Here is a 22,798-nt window from a genome sequence, read left to right on the forward strand (position 1 = left end):
ATTCAGGTTCTCTCACTCTCACTGAGCGTAAGCGTGAGCGAGATGGCTGTACATGCCCTGGATCGTGGATGGCATATTTTTGAATTTTAATTTTTACAAAAAATTTATCGATGAGTTCGATCAAAAATAAAAATGCGCATTTTTGGTAGCTATTTTCATATTTTTAGCTTTTATGTATTTAAATTTTATTGCACAAAAAAAAAAATTACAAATGGCGGACTTAATGCCTAATAGCATTCTCTGCCAGTCAACCACCGGGCTAAACAAAGACATGTAAAAATTGTGAAAGGAGAAAGAAAGATGATATTTATTAGAACTATCGAAAACAACGGAAAAATAAATGTTTAACTTTTGTGCAAAAACTGTTAATAATTTTTAAGGTAAAGAAAAGACCTATCCATCTGTATACAATGAACATTATTGCAATAAATAAATTGAATTGAGAAAGGCCTAAATATTGCTCGGAAATTTGAAATAAAAGTATCACCTTCCTTGTTTATTTTAATATAATACCTAGTTGACTATGCAGTTTTTAATTTAACGAGTCTCTCCGATTCTTCCCAAAGTCTTCGGGCCAGTTCAGCATCTTGAGCTTGTTTGCTCGGTTTTACTTCTCTACAGTCTCTAAAATATCGACCACTAATATCAGAGAGTTCCGGCGCCACGGCTAGGTGGATAGTGGTCTGGGCTCCTTCCCACGGCGTTTTACAATATGGCTTCAAGAAAAACAAAACGTATTGCATTAGCCGATCGTGAGCTGAAATCCCCGTTGCGATACCTCCAGGATGTAAAGCGTTAGCCGTCACACCCGTTCCTTTTAACTGCCTTTCCAATTCTACTGTCATCAAGATATTGCACATTTTTGTATTACAATACACTGTGATTTTGCTATAGGTTTCTTTAGTTTCCTTTTCAGCGTTTAGATTATCGAAGTCAATAACAGCCCCCATGTGTGCGACTGATGAAACATTTACTATGCGACTTGGTGCTGAGGATTTAAGTAGTGGAAGTAACAAATTAGTCAGCAGGAAAGGTCCGAAATGATTACTCTGCATGTCGACGAGTAATCCATCTTCAGTTTTCTCGAAATTTGATGCATAACAGCCTGCGTTGTTCACGAGGACGTCGAGGCGTCTTTCGGTTTTGAGGATGTTGTCTGCGAATGATCTGACTGATTTCAATGATGCGAGGTCGAGGTTTTGGTAGTGGACATCAGTGTTTCCAGTAGCAGCGGTTATCTGATCCCTCGCTGCGAGGCCGCGGGTCTCGCTCCTGCACGCCAGTATCACCCTCGCGCCTCGTTCCGCCAAATCCTTGGCCGTTTCATACCCGATCCCAGCATTCGCTCCAGTCACTATAACCGTTTTCCCCACCAAATGCCTGCTGCTTTTACATATACCGCTAGTCAATTTACAGTACACCCATGCAATAACAGCAAATATTAAATTTATAATTAATAATGTGACTAAAAACATGATTCCTGGACACACTGCTTTTTAACACTTAAGTAAATATAATTAAATTTACCGCAATATCAATCAGTTTTATATCGCTGTACACATGTTTTATCCGATAAAAAAGATAAGTATTATCCACGCGTGGAATCAGTCCGCATGCATAGGAATTACTAAACGGGCAATAATATATGTGGTTTTCATCCAGTCATTATCTCATTACACATACATAATAATGAATAATTTTATTGTACGGTGTTTAAGATCGACAGCACGAGTAAATAGGTCTAATGTCGTAGTGTACGAGTAATTATGTGACTTTGAACAACGATCTAGAATAATTATAGTCTGACTGGAGCTCAGAAATGACTCCACGTGTATAAATGCCGCGAGCGAATCAACCACGCGCAGCTGAGCTATAACCGCGAAAATCGAAGTTCGCAAATTGCAGGCATTTTTCTCTGTCAGTCTTATTATGCCATCATTAGATGGAGAAAGATCCCCGCAATTTGCGATTTTCAGTTTTCGCGGTAGGCCCCTTGGATTACGTCAAATATTGTAACGCGGTCCATTATCCACAAAGGAAAGTTGTGCAAGTTGTGCAACACATCAAACTTTCACCTGAATCCGTCGGTACACAACATGTCGCAAAATTCAATCTGTTTTAATAACTTTACGTGACGTCACAGAATAAGTAATAGTATTACCGTACAGAAAATAAACTTCCTACAAAACCGAAGTTTAACAGCGATTTAAGGGGGACAGGCCGCGGCCGCGTAGCCAACGTGCAAATCGCTTACGCTCCGAATCGCAATTGTCACTGTCGCACTAATATGGAAGAGTGATAGAGAGGCACTAAGCGATTCGTTGTCGAAGCGATAGCGATTTTCACCTTGGCTAGGCCGGCTGATTACCAGTTCGCCGGATGATATCGGCCTTTGCAAATAACTGACAGGCCGATATCGTCCAGCGAACTGGTAATCAGTGGGCCCCTTTAGGGACGAATCATGCTGTCTCTTTCTTATGTATGGTACTATCTCCTTCGGCTATTTAGGGTTGTCAAAATTCAAGTTATTATCTTAGCTGTGGTCGTACACGCAAAAGGGACGTCAAGTTGTGCGAACCCTAATAATTGCTCGGAGCAATGCTGAGCCGAACGGAGCCGAGAATATCCGAAAGGAACAGTTTCTCCCCCTTGTACGTATCGACTCGAATAGCTATAGATACCTGTATGGCCACGATGTCATTTAAGAATTGAATTTTTATGTTCGTATCTTTTGAACTGCTTATTTTTGAAAACAATTTACATCGAGTCTGGTGAAGAACTTTTTTAATTTTAGCAGTTGATATAAAGCCTTTTTTACTTACATATTTTCAAAGGTCATTGAAAGCTACATATAGTTAGAAGTTAAATTATAATATTTCCATTTACATTCTGTTTCATCATGATGAATTGACGATATCTAACATGTAGGTAAAGATAAATTGACAAATGAAACTATATTCTAAGTTAAATTATAAATCACATCGATGACAGAGAACCTCATTTTTATGTTCAAAACTTTGACATCGATGAAATATCAGCAAAACTTATAAATATACTCAAACGCCAGCAAAACGTCGAAAAATGGGGACAGCAGAGTTGAACGCCTAACTCTCGAATATACGAAAAGTTTTTTGCAGTCCTACGTTAAATTTCAACCTATCTGTTGGACCGTTTTCCAGCTCATACTTACATTACAATATATTAGTGAACTTTATTATTCAAATATTTTGAGTCCAGTTTAAAACAAAGCCGGAATATCCTGGATATTTAAAGTGTGAAGAACTGAGTTCTTAGGTGCCTACTTTAAGTCAGGTTAGGAAGTAAATTAACCTTAAATAGGGTAAAGGCACCTATTACCGTGGTAGTTAAGGAACTTTTCAAAAGAGATCCAAAAATTAAGGGTATCAATGCTGTCTAAACGCCAGGAATTTTTTTTTCATCAGAGCATTTAATGAACTTTCCGTTTCACACGTTTTTGGATTCATTTTGGGTTATTATATGTATTAAAATATTTTTTGAAGCCAAAATTACCAAATCTTCTATTACCGTGGCAAGGGACAGGCTGTGATTCTACTATCGCGAATTGAGCTTTCATTACCGAGGGTACAATTGGCATGATTTTTCTGCACTCGTTAACAGAAACCAAACTCAAAATTCTAAACCTAATACCGAGGGTTAAAACAATAATAACGACGTGGATTCTGTATATTATTTTTGTGTCATTAAGTTTAATAATGACACAAAAATAAAAAATAAAACTATAGGAGTATGTTTAAAAATAAGAGATATATTCGAAGAGATTATAATTACACTTTGGCACAATCAAATACTATTAAATAGTTAACTTACCAAGTACCCACGAGTACCTGTATAACAAGTTATAAGTTGAATGTTTTACATGTAAAACAACAAAAATTACTATTAGTAAAGTTTTACTAAGGACGTATATGACAAATAGGCCTGCCTGTTATTAAATAAAGTAATTTTTAAATGCTATAAAGATTGATAAGAATTTGTCTTACTGACATAATTAGCTGCACAAAAAAAAACAAGTAAGTAACATTTACTCATAAGGCACAGCGTAAATTATAGTCGAAATTTTATAAGCTGGACGTTTACCACCTGAGTGAAAGTTTATCACAGTGAAATGGTAAACGTCCACCTTATAAAATTTCGACTATATATAAAAACATGGAATTTTTTAATTCTAATATTTTTGATAAGGTAATTAAGTTAAATGAAGTCTCTCACATATTATGTGTTATAATTTACCCGTTTATAATTAACAAATCACAGTACTTTTCTTATTGCTGATTCTTATAGCTAAAAAAATCATGTCTGAGATTTTGGACTACTGTATAAATAAAATTATATAAAAAAAATCTAATCGGAAATGTCCGGCAGTTGGGTACCCTTCCTTGTCAGAGTAATAACTGAATCAGAAAACAGAAGAATTTAAATCTGATAATGATAACTGAAGTCTAAATTTTATCAACGAAATCTGTACTTGCGGTACCCTAAATGCGATATTTCAATACAATACCAAATAGTCACTCGGTAATAGACAACTCTTTAAGAGCCTATTACCGACCCATTCGATATTTCTCTGGGTCGGTAATAGATTTCTATACATTCTATTACCGAGGGTAATCTGATCATACCATCGGTAATAGGCTTAATTTGGAGTTTAATTAAACCTAATTCCGACCCATAAAAAGAATAAAACACAGATGTTTTTTCAAATCAAATCAAACACGTATATTACAAGCTTCTTGTAAAGACAAAATCACATAACTGGCAAGTAAATTTTAGGTTTTAACTCAAAATAAAAAAAAGTTGACAGATTAAGGGTTCCCATAGAAACAAGGAAATCGGTGCTGAAGTTTTTGTTAAAAATTAAGGATTAGTTGAATACTTCCCATACCACGGAAATAGCTCTTTAATAGCGTGAATAGATCAAGATTGGAATAAATAAAAGAAATTATAAAATTGATAATTTGTACCAAAACTAAAGAGTAAATAACAAAACTACCACTTTTTCTATTAACGTGGCATACCACGGAATTACTTACCACAGAAGTAATTGGCGCCTATCACCGCTGTATTTTATTTTCAGTTTTAAACGTATTTCCCGGTCAAAAACTAAGTTAAAAGTAATTCAAAATCGTGTAGAAAACAATACACAACCTCTTAAAAGGCATTGCACTAGTTTATTTGCCATAACTATTACGTAAAACACTAAGTAAGATTGGAGTGCACTTACCTGTGGAGTCACGCGTCTGTATGGAACAACCGGTTCTTGCGCCGCCGTCGCACAAACTGACGAATCGCGAGTTTTTTGTTACACTCACACAAATGCACACTAATGGGCACGATAGACCAATGAATGAGCTTGTTTTGTGTATGCTTTATTTCTTAGAGAATAGATCTGTTTGCTTGCAAATTGCGTATTTGTAAACACCGCGGTGTTAGACGTCGATTTTGATACCCGCGTTAATAGGCGCCGTTACCCTACGTTAAAAATAGTAGGTATTTGATACACGATGAAGCAGAAACATTCAGCAAATATTTTTACGCTGATATCATAATCGGACTGTGTGTGTACATACTGTGTGAGAGATGATATGAATCGAGCGCAAGTGAATGATTAGATGACGGGCGACAGAGAAGTATCCTGGAATGAAAAAAAAAAGATTTAAAAAAATCCTTGTAAGTAAAAATGTTAATGATAACTATACCTACGTGTTAGAATTATGTCTGTAATGTAAAGCAATAAATAGATGTTGAAGAATGTATAGATGTTGAGAAATATATAGATGTTGTAGTAACCTAATTAATTAAGTCTTGTCCGAACTATCATAAATATTATTAATTATAAGTGGAAACTGTTATGGCTGTGTATTATCTAAATTACTTAATTATTTATTGTATTATTTAAAAAAAAGACATGCTGCGCTGCCCTAAGTGAATTGGATAAGGCAAGATTATGATGATGATTATAATATATCTAAATACTTATTGATAAGTGGTAGTTAGGGATCCAACTGATATACAATTATCCGGATCTGAATCTAGATCCGACACATGTAACTTTGAAGCCGGAGATTTCGTTTTATTCTACGTTAGTAACAGTATTTAGGCACCCATATTAACTTTTCTTGCTCCTTTTTACATTTTCATACCCCGTTAGCTTGCTCTTTAATGAAATGCAATCTTAAATAAAGTCTCATTTATATATTTACCTGCCTAAACGAATATAAAACTATAAAACCGACTCAAACTAAAATTTCAAGTTTAAAATCCCTTACTTCCAGTGCGACTGTTTACAGAGTCAGGCGAGGCCGAAGCTACCGCTTTTGGGCATTGCATTGCACTATTTCTTTGTAGAGGTCGTGCAGCGAATCGTCTTTCGCCAGGCGAGGCAATCCGATATTGCGTGAACTGGAGCGTTTGCGAGCATTGTGCACTTTTATACGCTATTGTCAGTCAGCGATGCCACTCCGCCTCAATGATAGCGGTATCGTATTCTTTAGAAAACACTCACTTAGGAGGGGCTATCGCATTGTGTTGCCGTAACGTGATACTTCTTATTAAAGTTGGATAATTTATTTTTTCTATCTTAAACAAGTCTAAGGGCCTGTTTCACAATATCCAAGTAAAGTCCTGTATAAGCTACTTGCCACTAATCTGACGAAGAAAGTGATCGTTGGCGTTCCACAATCTACGAGTAAGCTTAACTGGTAGATAAAGTGCAAAGTTTTGCAGGAAGTTTTATCTGGCAGTTAATTTATTTGTCAATTAGCTTTCCAATACTTTACTTGGACATTGTGAAACAGGCTCTTTACACTGTTATAAGTTTAGGCGTGTAAGAGCTAAAAATATTCAAATTGAACAGAATTGTTACATTGTTTTTGCAACAGAAATAATGCACAAAATGATTTATTTATACAGATGTCAAAAAAACATGTCAAATTATTTTTTATAACATCGGCCTGTACCCAAGTCCTTTAAGCCAAGTGTTCTGTGAAATGATAACTTTGTTAACCATAAATAAGTAACTACTATAATAGGGCTGTCGCTTCTTTTAACTCAAGAGCCCTGTTGGGTTTTGATTTAAACGTTTTGACAAATAGCTTACATTTACAAGTTTTCAAGTGTATGTTTGCCAGTACAAAAAATAAGGTCCCGCGTAAAAAATCTAACGTCACGGAGTAAGAATCTGAAGAATATTTTAATATTGAATACATATTTGGAATCAGATTTTGGTGAATACGTAATTATTATAAAGCAAAATGAATTAACTTTCTCTAATAACAATATTTTGAAATTCTACAAAATGTTAACACGAATCTGATACACACTGTACCGACTATACATGAATCTGGTCAGGCTTTATATGCCGCTTTTTGGTATAAAATCTCTAAATGTGGTTAAATTTTGGGTGACTACCATAATAAGAACACAATATCTGACCACGCTCTCTAACGCCTTAGAAATAGAGGCATGTTCAGATATTTGTGAGCATCTTGGCCGCTCCGATATATCTGCCGGCGACTGTACTTGTAAAATCATCTGCAAAAGTAACTAAGTGAGTTGTTCAGGATGATCGAACACAATTGTATTGTTAAGAGATGAGAGAAAGAGACACCCTTATTCATAAAACTTTACAAGCCTCATTTACTTATTTTATGTTTTATCCCTTTCTTACAAAAACATATGTGACAGTTAAGACGAACGATTAATAGCTATTTTAAGCTTGTAAAGCGTTTACTAATAACGCCATAAAGGTGTGTGCAGATAATTTTGAACAACACACCCTCTAAACAACTTCTGGTAATTACAGATACTCTGTATTTATTAAACTATTTAATCTAGAAATTAAATTCATTTCCTATGGTTCTTATTATTAATACTCAAAAAAACTTGCATGTATACCAGAAAAAAAAATCATAAACATTTTGATCTTATTTGAATGAATGTAATTAAACCTTGAATCAAACATATCTGTATAAAGTTGATGTCAAAATGACAACCCCAATCAAAATAATTTTAGCACAAAATGTCCGCGTAGTATCATAAACGAAATTGTTATCACCATGGAGAGATCGGGTTTGTCTCCCCACAAATCGTATCTTTGGAGCTGCCTAACTCTGCAAGAAGACTGCCCGTTTCTCTCATCTACCTGTCCCACACTGTTTTTTTTCGGAGTCGGTTTATTCTTATTGTATGCCGTGTACTTGTTGATTATTATATTCGACTATAAGTTCCACTCGCATGTAGATGAAATGCAGCAACAAATTGATTATTACATGAGTTTGATAACGAAGAAAGTGAAGCTAGTGCAGAGAGACGAGGGTCGGTTGATGAACATGCAAGAGAGGACAGAGAAGCAGCTGATGAAGAGTCGGCAGGGTGTGAGGATGCTGGAGGCGCTCCGGGACGCGGTCGCTCGAGATGACATGCGTCAAGTCCAGGAACTCGTCCGATACGCTGAAAAAAAAGCCAACGACGAACAGCTACGCAACAGCTTCCCAAGAATTCCGAAAGAAAAATCATAGAACTATTTATAAGCACTATCATGAATGTTTAGCAAGTGTTAGAGAACAAAATCGATCATAAAACAACCCTAGCCAGCGGAGGAACCCCTCGGGCATATCCGCTTGCAACTGGCAGACACTTCGACGGAAAGATATACAGACTGCGGAGCTCCGTCAGGTAATACATGTATAATACATAACCTAATGGAAATAAGTTTGAAACTATTTTTGCGGTCAGTTTAATAAAAGTTGTAAAATAACAACGTTGTTCACGATTTTATTTAAAGACAGGATTTTACCAGTGTGCGGCACTGTGCGGCACAAGCATAACAAAAATAATTAAGCATGGTGTAACAAAAATAGTCAGGATCTGTTTAATCCGGTATCCATATCCATAATATTCCGGTATCGTGAGGAAAAAGTAGAAGAATTTTTTTTTTTTAATTTTCTGTCCTATATATGGAGGGTTGGCCGGCTTGGACAACCGGCCCCATAAAAACAATGTTTGCATCAAAAAAAATGTCTACTATTTCCTAATCAGAAAACGATATGCTCTTAAACAGATCACCACTGTTTTCGTTACATCTTGTATTCAGTACAAACATGCATGTGCCGCACATCAGTCCACACACTGGGTGGAATCCCGCCTTTATGTGCTCAAATGTTCCAAATTATTATTCTGGTATAGACGGCGCCTGCACGTACGTACTGCTTAAACATCCTACCATATTATACCATGAACATATAGGCAGGTACAGCTCTATCTGTCACGTAAGACTCACTTCATTCGCTTGAACGAATTTCTGTAACACCAACATAACATATACTTATAACTTACATAAACCCTGTATGTATATTAAACGTTCCCCAAGAATAAAGTTATACGTTATTGAAAACCACATAAAATCGGTTCAGTAGTTTCAGAGCTTCCCGCGAGTCACGGTCGGAGGGATTTGTTTTGTAATACTAATACTAGTACGTTCGTACTACGAAATGCGATATAAAAATCGTATAACTGATCTATCGATAACTTTTAAATGTGTGAATTTCAAGCAAAAAAACAATAATGCCTTGGCAAGCTTTGTAGTGGCGTAAGTGTTACCAAATTATACGGAGTGGGCAAATAAGAGTGCTACACTTTGCTTTTAAATTTTAATTATATTAAGTGCAAAAATTATTACATATTATTTCATAATTTTATTTTTATAGGGTTGGCAAATGTAAACGGAAGATAATTTCTGCCAAATACCAGCAGCAAGCATTTTTTTCTCAATTTGTGTTGTTTAAAACACGTTGTTTTCTTGATTAATTTCGAGAAACAGTGACAGTGATTGGCACTCAAATTCCCCAAATTTTGCAGCTCCTGACTTATTTCTGTGGGGTTATGAAAATTACGTGTCTATTCTAACAAGCTGATGAAATTTAAACAGTTAAAACCGACCATTCGACACTAATTTACTAAGCTTACGCCGAAAATGTGCGAAAATATGCTGTAAATTGCGATGATAAGGGCTCTCATTTGCCTGCTGTTAGTGGTGGACATTTGGCAGACATTATGTTCCGCATGTATTTGCCAACCCTGAATAATATATTTTTAAAACAATACTTAATAACCTTTGAACTAAATATAGTAAAAATAATTAAAAACAAAATGTATACTTCTTATTTGCCCATCCTGTAGTTCGTGTCATCCACGATGACGCGCAGATTTGTCAAATCTAACCTTTAATAACATGACGATACGAGTCAAAGCACGCGTCTTCGTGAATGACCCGATCTATATGAAGTGCTTCTGGTTTAGAACATACTAGCGATTCTCAAAATTAAGTTAACTAGTCTCACTATCTTACGTGTTTTAAAGAAAAAGGGTAAGTATAATAGAAAAACTGTGACGATAACAATACGTATGGAAATTAGTGTTTGATTTCACGTGATATAACTATTTGTTAGGGGTTATCATTTTATAACAAAAAGAGTTAAAGGAGTGGTTACCTCACAAAGTTTAAAGACAACACAACTGTTCGAAGCAGCTATACAATTGCAGTCTTTTTCCTCTGAACCGTATCGCACGGTTAAAACAATTTCAGATATCTGAATCTGAATAGTTGTATTAAATGTTAGCGCAAAACTCAGAATTGGCCCCTAGATACCGTCGCCAGTAAACGACCAGCGAGAACAGACTCACTATCTTGCGATTAAAAAAGAACGTATGCAATATACTTAGCCTTAAACCTATACGACTTTCTGAACGGGGCAGCTGGTATCTCGTAGTACGGTACGTGTAGAACCACCACCTTCAGACTCCGTTTCACTTATCTATTCGTAAAATACAGTTGCATCCAGCGCCGCTGTTCAATGTTGTTGATACTTTTAATCTACCGTGAAACCGACCAACTCCTTTACTACAACTATGGTCCCGACAGGTTCAATGCGTAATTGAGTAAATAAAAAACAACCTTTTTTTATGCGAGCTCGGCCGAATTTCACCTTCCCATACAAACGGAGTGTTCTCATTTTAAAATTTCGTGTTGGATTGTAAGGAAACTGCACATATGTACAATAGGGATCTAGCTAAATTGGACAATCCATAGCGTAAGTATTGAATAGCCAATTTAGCTAGGACCCTAAATGCCTCATCAATCGCGGAGCGAGCGTGATGCTACATGACTACAGGGTGCGTAGCCAACATACAACTTAGCACAGCAACATAATAGGGAGCGTGCATGAACTGTAGGAGGCAGCACAGGAGACGTCAGATTTTTGACGCGAGGCGTAAATGTGACGTTTATTGTTCCGATGTAGCCCACAAGATGGCAGAACCTACTACGCACAAGAAAACACGTGACGTGTAAATGTATATGTTTATGGTTCCGATTAAGGCCACAAGATGGCAGGCCCTACTATCACTCTTCCATAGGTATTAGTGCGACAGTGACAGTTGCGTTTCGTTCGCTACGGAGCGTAAACGATTGGCATGTTCGCTACGCACCCAGGGCATAAATTTGATGGCAACTAGAATAAGTGGTAGCGCTCCCTTAGAGCTCTTTCCCTCTGACGTCAAGTTTTTTGCAGGTACGATTTTCAGCAGGATCCAGTTTTCTTTAGTATGCCTGCAGTATCCCGCAAACAGAATGTTCGCGTGAACGGTACTACATTAGCAAGTATAGTGGTATACTACTAAAACGGGATCCTGCAGATAACCGTACTGGACGATAGTGGGAAAGAGCTCTTACTAAACTAGTATGGCGTCGCCAATATGTGTTCACCAAATATAAGTAAGAGTAAGAGGGTTATTCTTTTGTGTTATAATACTATCCCGTTGTCCTATATAGGGTTGTCTCTAGGACGGCACAGTTTGTTCGAAGAAAAATTGCACCACGTTCTACTAACATGCTTCATAGATGCCTGATTACGAAAATGCCTTATAGCAACAGGATTTTGAGACTTTTCCTGCCCCTGGACAACTAACTAACTAATTTAGTTTATAGAACCTGTGCGGAAAGAAAAGAGTTGTGGTGCCCAATCCATTCCACTACTCTCTTTCCGAACAGACTCTATTCAACAGACTATATAGTCTCGGTTACAAATTCATTTACTTTATAAGACACTGCATCTAATTTATCTTTCTGGTTTAAACGATTAGTTGACTAGTAGAGAATGCCTTTAGGCATTAAGTCCGCCATTTGTACCTTCATGTATTGTGCAATAACCGTAACCATGGCAAAGAGAAACAAAATTTGATTCACTCACATGCTCCATCTATTATCAAGGTGGTCTTTGCTTATACGGGTGAAGTATGCATGAACTTAAAACGAATCTGCGACAGTAAGAGGCTCCAGTTAAAGTTAAGCAATTAAGAGCAGAGTAAGCGGTGAGATTGCATCGAAACTTCTTGTTTTCCGTTCCTAAAACTATCTTCATTACACCAGCGCTGTGTATCGCTGGACAATGTTTTGCCACATGTATCTGCGCATAATCACCGTGCCTACATTTACTTTAGAGATATACTGGAAGACTGGAATACTTGGAAAGCCTCCAACTAACTGCAAATGGTGCACTAAGTAATATTAGGTATCTTTTGGTTTCTAATGTTTACGAGGAATACAAATATTGCTGTAAGTTGAAGTATGATCGTCCATACAAAAAGAGAAAACGTTTTACCACTTCTAAATATTTTCCATTATCCATTATGTTTAGTATGTTTTTGACACAATGAAACACTAGCTTTAGGTTAGGTTAGCAAAACTAGAGTAAAAAGAGTTAATTTGCAAAACTATTTTTTTTTATAATGTGAAACCTAGAATATGCTGAAGCAAACGACATCAAAAGCAATTTGTTAAGATTTAGTTAGTGGACACAGTTTTCTTCCGAAACGGTATTTCATAGCAAAAATACCGATTTTCGTTAGAGAAAAGCTATTCTTCCCTCTTAAACATTCCCAAAAATACGCTAGGTATGTTTATTAAATACTAGCAACCCGTCCCGGCTTCGCACGGGTTACACAAAACCTTAACAAATTATACATCTAAACCTTCCTCAAGAATCACTCTATTGATAGGTGAAAACCGCATGAAAATCCGTTCACTAGTTTTTGAGTTTATCGTGAACATACATACATACAGACAGACGCGGCTGGGGACTTTGTTTTATATGATTGGAAATAGGGCGCTTGGAAGTGAATGCTTTAATTCCTCGGTAATGTCAAATGTTAAAACCACCCGGTATTATGGCAACTAAATGGTTTATCGAATCCCTCAAGTTTGCTTTGCATGTCTATAAGTAAAAAAATAGATTTGTCTAACTTTCATCCGGTCATGGTACGTATAAAAACTCACTGATAATTTTTTACATACACGTAACTAACACACAATGTAAACACATTGTTACAGAAGCTGACTCTAATTACTTATAAATTACATACGCACGTTTCACAAAGTCAAACCTTAAACCCGCTTTAATAATATAATTCTAACCAAACACAAGTAGAACAAAAAAGCTGCAAAGTACGAATAAATTATTACAAAAAGAGAGAGATTAGAATAGAAATGCATTAAATTGGTACGAGCTGACTGACAGGTGGCTCGCTTACCGCAGCCTCAACTGAAGGGGTTGGTTCCGTCGATGTAAATAGTATTTGCAACCCTGTCACAAGGGAATAAAGTGTAAATTTATACAAATCTTTTTTGTAGGTACAAATACAGGAAAGAAGAAACAGTGTAGTGTTTAATAAAACAAATAATCGAGTGTTTTCTCTTTTTATTTCACACAATTCACAAACACGATTTCTCCCATTCGTCTCTAATAAATTATCCTTATATTATCTGACACTCACTTAACTAGTTGTTAATTTTATTCCAAGCTTCAGTTTTAACCTAATTAGTATACAAAACACTTATAAGAGACTTAAATTAAAGTTAAATAACAATGTTTTGGTTTTACAGCTTTTAGTTTCAGCCTTAATGCCGGCGGCGAACAAATGAACAGTTAAAACGAAAACTTAACATAAAATTAACATACACAGCCACATGAAATTTTAACAATAATATCACAATCAAACTTAACAACAATTCAACGCTTAAAACTAGTTAACTTTAACGATATTAACAACGGCTTAACGTAAACAATAGTAACAATTTGAATACGTAACGATTATTTTATCCCCGCGAACAATGCCTTTGTATGTTACCATTCTGTTTCAAGGGTTATATGTGGATGCTACCGTATTTACATGTTGTAGATACGGACCGAGATACAACCGGAAAAACGGTTAGCTTTTCCTGGTAATATCTGTAACGCACAAACGATCAAAATTCGTACTTCTATTGAAAATTTTAAAGCTGTGATAGAGGATAAAAACATCGTTAGGCTTTTGAAACAAGGTACATTTAAAGCCAAATATTTGGTAATTGATAAAATCATACGTCTACGATATTATTATCGAGCGTCTCTGATACACATTTGGTCTATATAGGAGGCCTCAGAATATGACATTGCAAGCCGTATGTCTTTAACAAATTGCAAATAGTTGGTCAATGTTCTAACCTACTTCAGCGAAAGCTAAGTAGATTAGCACAAAAAAGTTTATTTATACCTACATATCAACAAGAATTTGTCCCGAAAACGTTTTTCGTATAAGGAAAAACATTGGCAGGAGAAATTAAGACAATCTTACAAATAAGGTGAAACAACAACAGGCACTTGATTTAAGGCACATCGTGATTGTTTCAAACAAATAATAACAAATACAATATCAGCGTAGTATATTAAACATTATGATTGTATTATATGTGAAATAGAACTGTACTGAACTTAAAGCAAATAATCATTTAGAGATATTGGAGTGAAAGATACAAAGTGGTATATTTTTTTCGGAACGATAGCTGTTACGGAGGTTTATGGGCTATCGGTATGAAAGTTCAGTTTGAAACACAAAACAAAAACTCAACTTTCGGCTAACAGTGAAATCAACAAACAAATTACGGCATTAACAAAAACTTAACACTTTTATGATAAGCTAACAATGAAACAAAAATTCAACTTTTAAACGATGCCAGATAAACTGAACTATGGATTTGATTAACAGTAAGTTGGTTAAGGCAATTTTGGTACGTGAATTTGGGACGTTAAAGAACAAAACAAAAAATCAACTATTGAGAACAAGAACTTTAACCCATTACACAATAAATTAAAAACAAAAACAGCCATTATAACAAGTAACGGTAAAGAACAAAACGAGAACAGTGGAGTAGTTAAAACGAAACAAAGTGTAGTCAGACCAGCTGGCTACCACAAAATGCAAAAATAAACAAAAAATCAACAAATTAAGAAAACATGAACAATAACGATTAACAAGTTACCTAAGGTTCTTAATTTAAAATAACTTTGGAGCAGCTGATGTAATGACAGAAGGCTTGTAATTGCTCAGTGCATTTGATGAGGGTTACAAGTTTCATCAATGGTAACTCAACACGTTAATTAACTGATTTTCAACATCAAACTTTGTTACACATGTAAACAATCATTGGAACAAAAAATAACAATAACAACTAACAACAGAGAACAGTAACAAGTAACAGTACCTACGGAATTAACAACTTGAGAATTCTAAACGTTGCGTAGCACGTAAAACGCGTTACTCTTTTTTTAAACAGTAAATTTAACGATGATGATTTTTATCAAACTTAATGAGTTTTAAAACTTATCAAAAACAATGCCAAAGAATTAAATCATTATGTTATTAATGATGGAATTTTTGTTAACAGTCTCAATGATGAAAACACTAAAATGCAACACAAAGTAACAATGGTAACATCAATGCATTAAGAAGTCAAGAACTAACAAGAAGAACGATAACAGGGAAAGTAACTTGCAAACACAACAATGTGCACCGAACATTAAGGCATGTCAAATTTATCTTTTGAATTGAGATGTTCTTTCGAACTTTTCCGCGTACCAAGTTATATCATGAATAACTTTTACAGAAATATGTAGGTATGAACTAACTCGGTATACCTAATCTAAGAACTTGAAAAGTTATAAATCTATTTTCAAACAAGCTAACCTAAGGAACCTAACTAGAGTAACCTGCTAATCTATCCTAATTACATGTCTATAAAACTACGGAGATTTTTTTTGGATAAAAACACTTTAATTCACCTGAATGCGTCCAGAAAGTGTTGGTCGATGAAGGCGATGATCGAAAATGTGTTTCTCGTTTCGATGCTAAGTACTCGTATGTTGAAATCCGATGTCAACCGGCAACATCGGGATCGGGAACCACAAAGGAAATTCGTCAAATTCTTTGGAGACTTTTCCATCGCTTTTAATGTCTGCAACGATAAAAAACATAGTTTAAAACATAGCAGTAAATGGCATGCAGTGTATTTGCTGCTCGGAAACTAACTAGAACTAGAAAAGTTATAATAGTAGATTGTTAACCAAGGGATGAAAGGCACTCATTTCTATCGAGGTTGTTTGGCGCTCGAGCGCAGTGAGTGAATAGTCGGGGACTGAAATAGTGCCTTTCACCCGAGTTAAGCACTCTACTTTTCATTTCGAATACGAGGAAAGTAAAATACATATTTATTAAGAAAACATAACTAAGTATAAACTTACACAGTACTTCGTGTAAAACTTTCAATTAGCAATTAAGGCAAAAATATCGTTATGTATGGAACTTAAATATTAGGATGAAAATTGTCCAACAAATCCATATAAAACCAAACTTTAATTAATCATCGTAAATTAAAAAAAAAAACCTACTTGGAATTATACAACAATAATGACCCACTTTCAAAACATGAGAAATGAAAAATCTAATGTCAACTAAGCTAATCTAAGGGAAGGTCCCTTAAGTTAGAGTAACCTAGTAATCTATTCTAAGTGCAGTAAAAGTATTCAATATCGATACGATTAAGGTGCCAAAAATATGTATACACGACCTTATTCCCATACATTAAGGTTGTGTGTACATATTTTAGTCACTTTACCCATGTCGATATTTAATACCTTGACTTTAGGTACATCTCTATAAAACTACGGAGATAGCGGTTTGAGAAAAACACTTGAACTCACCTGAATGCGTCCTCAAAGTGTTGGTCGATAAAGGTAGTGATGGAAAATGTGTTTCTCGTTTCAATTGTAGGTATGCTGGAACCGTCAACCGGCAACATCGGGAAACACAAAAGAAATTCCTCAAATTTATTGGAAGGTTTTCCAACTGTTTCAATATCTGTAACAATAAAATGCATATTAGTTTAATACCCTGCAATTCATTTAATGTGTGCACGGGAAATGTTACCTTAAAACTGCACAATATACAAGTGATAAAGGCACAAACAAATAGTTTACTCACCATTTTGAATTCCATGAACTGCTTATACACCTTCAGAACTTGTTAAAACTCCACTCAACTGTTGTTACTGTTTCGGTTAATTTTTGAAATAATACTTCCACTTGGTAAACTTTCCGATACATAAACACGGTTCGGCGCTACTGAACACTTCTCCCGGGGTCCAAGGGGACCCCGGAGACGATGACTGTATCTGTGCCAATTGTGAAGTGATTTGTAGGTGAGCCCAGCACCCTTATATATGGGTCCCGAGTCCCACCCCGCTCCCGAGTGACCGTGGGAGCGCGCGCGCACGTGTACTCGCCGTTCCTTGCGTATACGCACACAATGCCTCCCTTTTCTTTATGCGCATTGATTTCGACCCCTCGATCGTCTTTCCTTCTATCTATGTTTACCTGTACGTACTTGCTTAGGGGAGAAATCTCGCCTGGTGGGAACTGCGCAATAGACGTAACTGAATTTGAATTATTGTACACGGTAATCATGTGATTTTTATAAGAGGGTCCGTAAGTCGCTCAAACTTTCGCACGGTGAAGTCATTGTCATGTAAATAATATACGTTATGTTCAATAATAATGTTTCTCAAAGCTGGTATTAAAATAAATTCGATGTTATTGGGTAACACGGTAATTACCTATATTCTTCAACATGCTGTCGTATTTTAAATCAACGCACCAGCGAACACTCTTCAATGTACCTACTTAATATCTACTTACCAAAACCAATTAAATATCTTTATTAGAATCTGTGCGGGAAGAGAAGAGTCGTGGAATGTATGGGGCCCAAGACATTCCACGACTCTTCTCTTTCCGAATAGACTCTACCTCTTTAGCACAGGGAGGATTGAAAAGCGAGAGGGGAGGTCTTTGCTCAGCAGTAGGACACACAAATAGCCTAATAAAAAAATACCTCCTTAAATCATTAGCAATCAGTACGAATAAGGTATGGCTTTAAAATATAAACAATAAACCTACTTATAATATTAGAGTGTAAGAGCGATTACAGCGGCAGTTAAGTCGTAGGAAGCTTTGTTCGCTGGCATTATTTTGAGAATATATGTTTTTGTGTTAAAAAAATAAATAAAAAAATAAACAAAAAAAGTCGTTCTTACGTGACAGCGTGATAAAACGGTGTTCATCACTTACAATCCCGCGGTGTTAAAAAGTGACGGTTATTTTACCACGTGGATAAAACCATCTATAACACGCTTGCATAATATCGAACTCTAAGAGTCGGGCCAAGCTAATTCTGCATACCGTCGTGGCGCGTGTAAATTCCGCTTTGTGATCTTTCAAAATGTTAGAAGGAAAACCTTTTGTATCGTTTTCAGGATTTAATTTCAGTTTTCGTAAATTGAGTAGGGTAAATCGTCAATTACTGGCCACTCTTTAATAACTGGCCACCTTATATATACCTATTAAAAATTCGGTTTACTTATGTATGAACATCATTAATTTTAGTATAAAGTGGCTAGTTATTGAAAAGTGGCCAGTATCTTTTATCAGTATAGAGTTAGTTGCAGGGTATTAATCCTAACTAGAAAACTAACAGTTTGCAAAATAAACTAAAAAATATTCTCATTATTTCATTCCATTCCAAATTTATTTTATTACAATTCCTTTGCCACCTGAAAAGGTCCTCGTTGCCAATAGTACGAATGTGACCAACGCGTCGTAACGACTGTTTAATTGTAGCCTGTTTGTTGGTCCTATGTTGACCCATGTCCATTTTTAGGGTTCCGTAGCCAAATGGCAAAAAACGGAACCCTTATAGATTCGTCATGTCCGTCTGTCTGTCCGATTCTGTCACAGCCACTTTTTTCCGAAACTATAAGAGCTGTACTGTTCAAACTTAGTAAGTGGATGTATTCTATGAACCGCATTAAGATTTTCACACAAAAATAGAAAAAAAACAATAAATTTTGGGGGTTCCCCATACTTAGAACTGAAACTCAAAAAAACTTTTTTCATCAAACCCATACGTGTGGGATATCTATGGATAGGTCTTCAAAAATGATATTGAGGTTTCTAATATCATTTTTTTCTAAAATGAATAGTTTGCGCGAGAGACACTTCCAAAGTGGTAAAATGTGTGTCCCCCCCCCCGTAACTTCTAAAATAACAGAATGAAAAATCTAAAAAAAATATATGATATACATTGCCATGTAAACTTCCACCGAAAATTGGTTTGAACGAGATCTAGTAAGTAGTTTTTTTTTAATACGTCATGAAATTAAAAAAATTTTTTTTTTTTTCAACATACCCATACATGTGGGGTATCTATGGATAGGTCTTCAAAAATGATATTAAGGTTTCTAATATCATTTTTTTCTAAACTGAATAGTTTGCGCGAGAGAACCTCCCAAAGTGAAAAAAAGTGTGTCCCCCCCCCCTGTAACTTCTAAAATAACAGAATGAAAAATCTAAAAAAAATATATGATATACATTGCCATGTAAACTTCCACCGAAAATTGGTTTGAACGAAATCTAGTAAGTAGTTTTTTTTTAATACGTCATGAAATTAAAAAAAAAATTTTTTTTTCAACATACCCATACATGTGGGGTATCTATGGATAGGACTTCAAAAATGATATTAAGGTTTCTAATATCATTTTTTTCTAAACTGAATAGTTTGCGCGAGAGAACCTCCCAAAGTGAAAAAAAGTGTGTCCCCCCCCCCTGTAACTTCTAAAATAACAGAATGAAAAATCTAAAAAAAATATATGATATACATTACGATGCAAACTTCTAACGAAAATTGGTTTGAACGAGATCTAGTGAGTAGTTTTTTTTTAATACGTCATAAAATTAAAAAAAAATTTTTTTTCGTCAAACCCATACGTGTGGGGTATCTATGGATAGGTCTTCAAAAATGATATTTAGGTTCCTAATATATTTTTTTTCTAAAGTGAATAGTTTGCGCGAGAGACACTTCCAAAGTGGTAAAATGTGTGTCCAAAGTGGTAAAATGTTGAACGAGATCTAGTAGTTTAAGTAGTTTTTTTTAATACGTCATAAAGGAACCCTTCTTGGGCGAGTCCGACTCGCACTTGGCCGCTTTTTATTTCACTTTCATTTTTTCTTAAACATTTGGTGGAAAGTAAAGTCTATTTAACCCTAAAAAATTTCCTTAAGTAATAAAAAAATACTGTCTGGAAATAAGTATAACTCAATATGCGAGTACCTATGTAAATGTATACGTTTCATGAAGTAACCTCTACCTATTTATGAATAAATGATCCCATAGCTAACTATGAAATACAAAGTAAAAACACACATAACAACTATTAATTGTCTACAAATAGGTAATCTTAACCAATTACATCCAAAGTCTCTTACTAGTTAAATCAATAAGGAATTCTAAAACATGAAAGGTGCACAGAACTCACAGCTGTGTAAAAATCAAGGAGGGCCCAAACAGCTCGCTAGGTGTGCTCGTGAGCTTAAGTCATTAATTTGCAAAACACAAAGCCTAACGGGCTTGCTAGGCGATTGACTTGCCCCAAGTGTTTTGCTGCCGAACAAAAGATCTTTTCAGGAACCCTCCCGCTACTGCGAACGTGCTTGGGTTAAAATAATGAGGCCTTTAATTTTATTAAGGAAAAAACAACACTTCAAAGTTGACCCGTTCAGTTGCTTGGTTGAAAAATGTTTCATCAAAATTAAATTAACCGTGCCTGGTTTCTTTTCGCTTTTGGGAAATGTTTGAGGAAATTAAAACGATCTTGGGCTTAATGGAAACAGGAAAAATAATGGTATTTTATGTAGAATATAATATCTAAAGTTTTATTTTTTTAAAGTAATATCAAAAGAGAATATAGGTATATAGTTATTACTCGTAGCATTGGTTGCATAATTTATGACTGCTATATTTTTTATACCAAATTCAAGTTCAAATTTCTTTATTTGGCCAAGTAACAACAGCACATTGCTAAAACTAATCATGCAATGTCTTATTAGGTATATAGGCAGACAAAATTATATAAATCAAAATATATTAAATGGTAAATGATCAAATACATCAATATAATACGGTATAAAAGCACCTACGCTTAGAATTATTTTACATAATAAAATCATATTTTTTTCATTTTATCTGTAAATTCATTGATTGAGTAAAATGGATTTATTTGGAAGAAACGTTTAAGCTTATTTTTAAATTGTATGCATGTTAAATTGGTTATGTGTAGAGGCCATAGATTGTAAAGGGTAACTTTTAGGGAGATACCTTGCTTAAATGTTTTTACTAGCTTCGTCGAAGGAACGCATAGTTTATCCTTATTACGCGTGTTATATGTATGAATGTCCTTCCGTGTTTTAAAATCATTTTTACTTCTGTGGATTTCTAACAGGCTATAAAATATAAATAATGAAACTACTGTCATGATTCTACTTTTTATAAATAATTCTCTGGCTGTACTGCCTTTGCGTAAGCTAAATATAATTCTTACAGCTCGTTTTTGTGATATAAGAATTCTTTGTATTCCAACCGCATTGCTCCAAGTAGTTACGGCATAATTTAGATGAGCGTGAACAAGTGCGTAGTAAGCCGATAAAAGTGTTTTACGATTTATTAAGGGCCTCAGATTTAATAGCGCGTAATTACCAGAAGCAATTTTATTACAATTTTTTTCAATGTGAAATGAGTGGTTTATTTTATTGTCAATGTGATATCCTAGAAATATTGTGTTAGTTACATTTGTTAAGTTAATCCTATGTCACTAATGTTTATGCTGTCAATTATATTTTTATTATGATATGTCAATAGTGTAGTTTTCCTCGAGTTTAAAATAATTCCGTTAGCATTAAACCATTTTCCAAGCGTTATCATAATACTCTTGATTTTTTGTTCCAAATTAGCTAGGTCTGTATCTTTCAAGCCCACATGTGTATCGTCTGCAAAAAGGGTAACCATAGCGCATACGTAACCATACCCTTACACACAGACGTCATAGTCAGATAAGTTAATGTTATATAGTTAGTTCAATCTTGCTCCTCAAACATCATAATTCATAAGCGCGTTTTATACTAATTGTAGCCATTAACTATGTAGGCAGTTAAAGAAGTTTCAAATAACGATTAGATATCCTTTATAATTATACTCGTCTGCCACCCCCCACCCCAACGCCTTAAGTCTCGCCACCCAGCATGCATTACAGCCCAAAAACTGAGGAATTTTGACGTCAGACAGAGCTGGAAGTACGAGTGGAGCAAAATTACTGCTGGAGCTACCCTACAAGCCATAGATCCCACAGCGAAACCAGACGGTTTTGGCCTGTCACGAAAGCTCTGGTGTCGTGTAAACAGACTGAGGACAGGTCACGGGCGCTGTAACTATTTTCGCCATAAATGGGGCTGGCGGGACTCTGCGCTCTGCGACTGTGGTGAAGAGGTTCAAACCATCGAGCATA

The 22,798-nt window shown here is 35.4% G+C and overlaps 2 protein-coding genes and 1 long non-coding RNA gene across 3 annotated transcripts; 1 reads left to right on the forward strand and 2 right to left on the reverse strand.

Annotated features, from left to right (window-relative positions):
* Positions 1-139: 139 nt before the first annotated feature.
* LOC133520417 (retinol dehydrogenase 11-like) lies at positions 140-1,645 on the reverse strand. The gene has a single exon (XM_061854809.1). It carries the CDS (start codon positions 1,473-1,475, stop codon positions 522-524), a length of 954 nt encoding a protein of 317 aa, XP_061710793.1. The 5' UTR covers positions 1,476-1,645; the 3' UTR covers positions 140-521.
* A 5,778-nt stretch (positions 1,646-7,423) lies between these two features.
* Positions 7,424-8,800, forward strand: LOC133520418 (uncharacterized). Its single transcript, XM_061854810.1, has one exon. It carries the CDS (start codon positions 8,097-8,099, stop codon positions 8,556-8,558), a length of 462 nt encoding a protein of 153 aa, XP_061710794.1. The 5' UTR covers positions 7,424-8,096; the 3' UTR covers positions 8,559-8,800.
* Positions 8,801-13,778: 4,978 nt separating this feature from the next.
* LOC133520419 (uncharacterized) lies at positions 13,779-18,094 on the reverse strand. The gene is made up of 3 exons (XR_009799756.1): positions 17,392-18,094; positions 17,112-17,268; positions 13,779-16,366 (listed from the first exon to the last, which is right to left on the reverse strand). It is a non-coding gene; the product is annotated as an uncharacterized LOC133520419 (long non-coding RNA).
* Between the last annotated feature and the right edge of the window lie 4,704 nt (positions 18,095-22,798).

This window comes from Cydia pomonella, chromosome 8 (assembly GCF_033807575.1).
Source record: "Cydia pomonella isolate Wapato2018A chromosome 8, ilCydPomo1, whole genome shotgun sequence".
Taxonomy (NCBI): Eukaryota; Metazoa; Arthropoda; class Insecta; order Lepidoptera; family Tortricidae; genus Cydia; species Cydia pomonella.

Excerpts from the sequence above, each read along its gene's own strand:
- LOC133520417 (XM_061854809.1), bottom strand. The coding sequence starts at position 1,475 with ATGTTTTTAGTCACATTATTAATTATAAATTTAATATTTGCTGTTATT.
- LOC133520418 (XM_061854810.1), top strand. The coding sequence starts at position 8,097 with ATGGAGAGATCGGGTTTGTCTCCCCACAAATCGTATCTTTGGAGCTGC.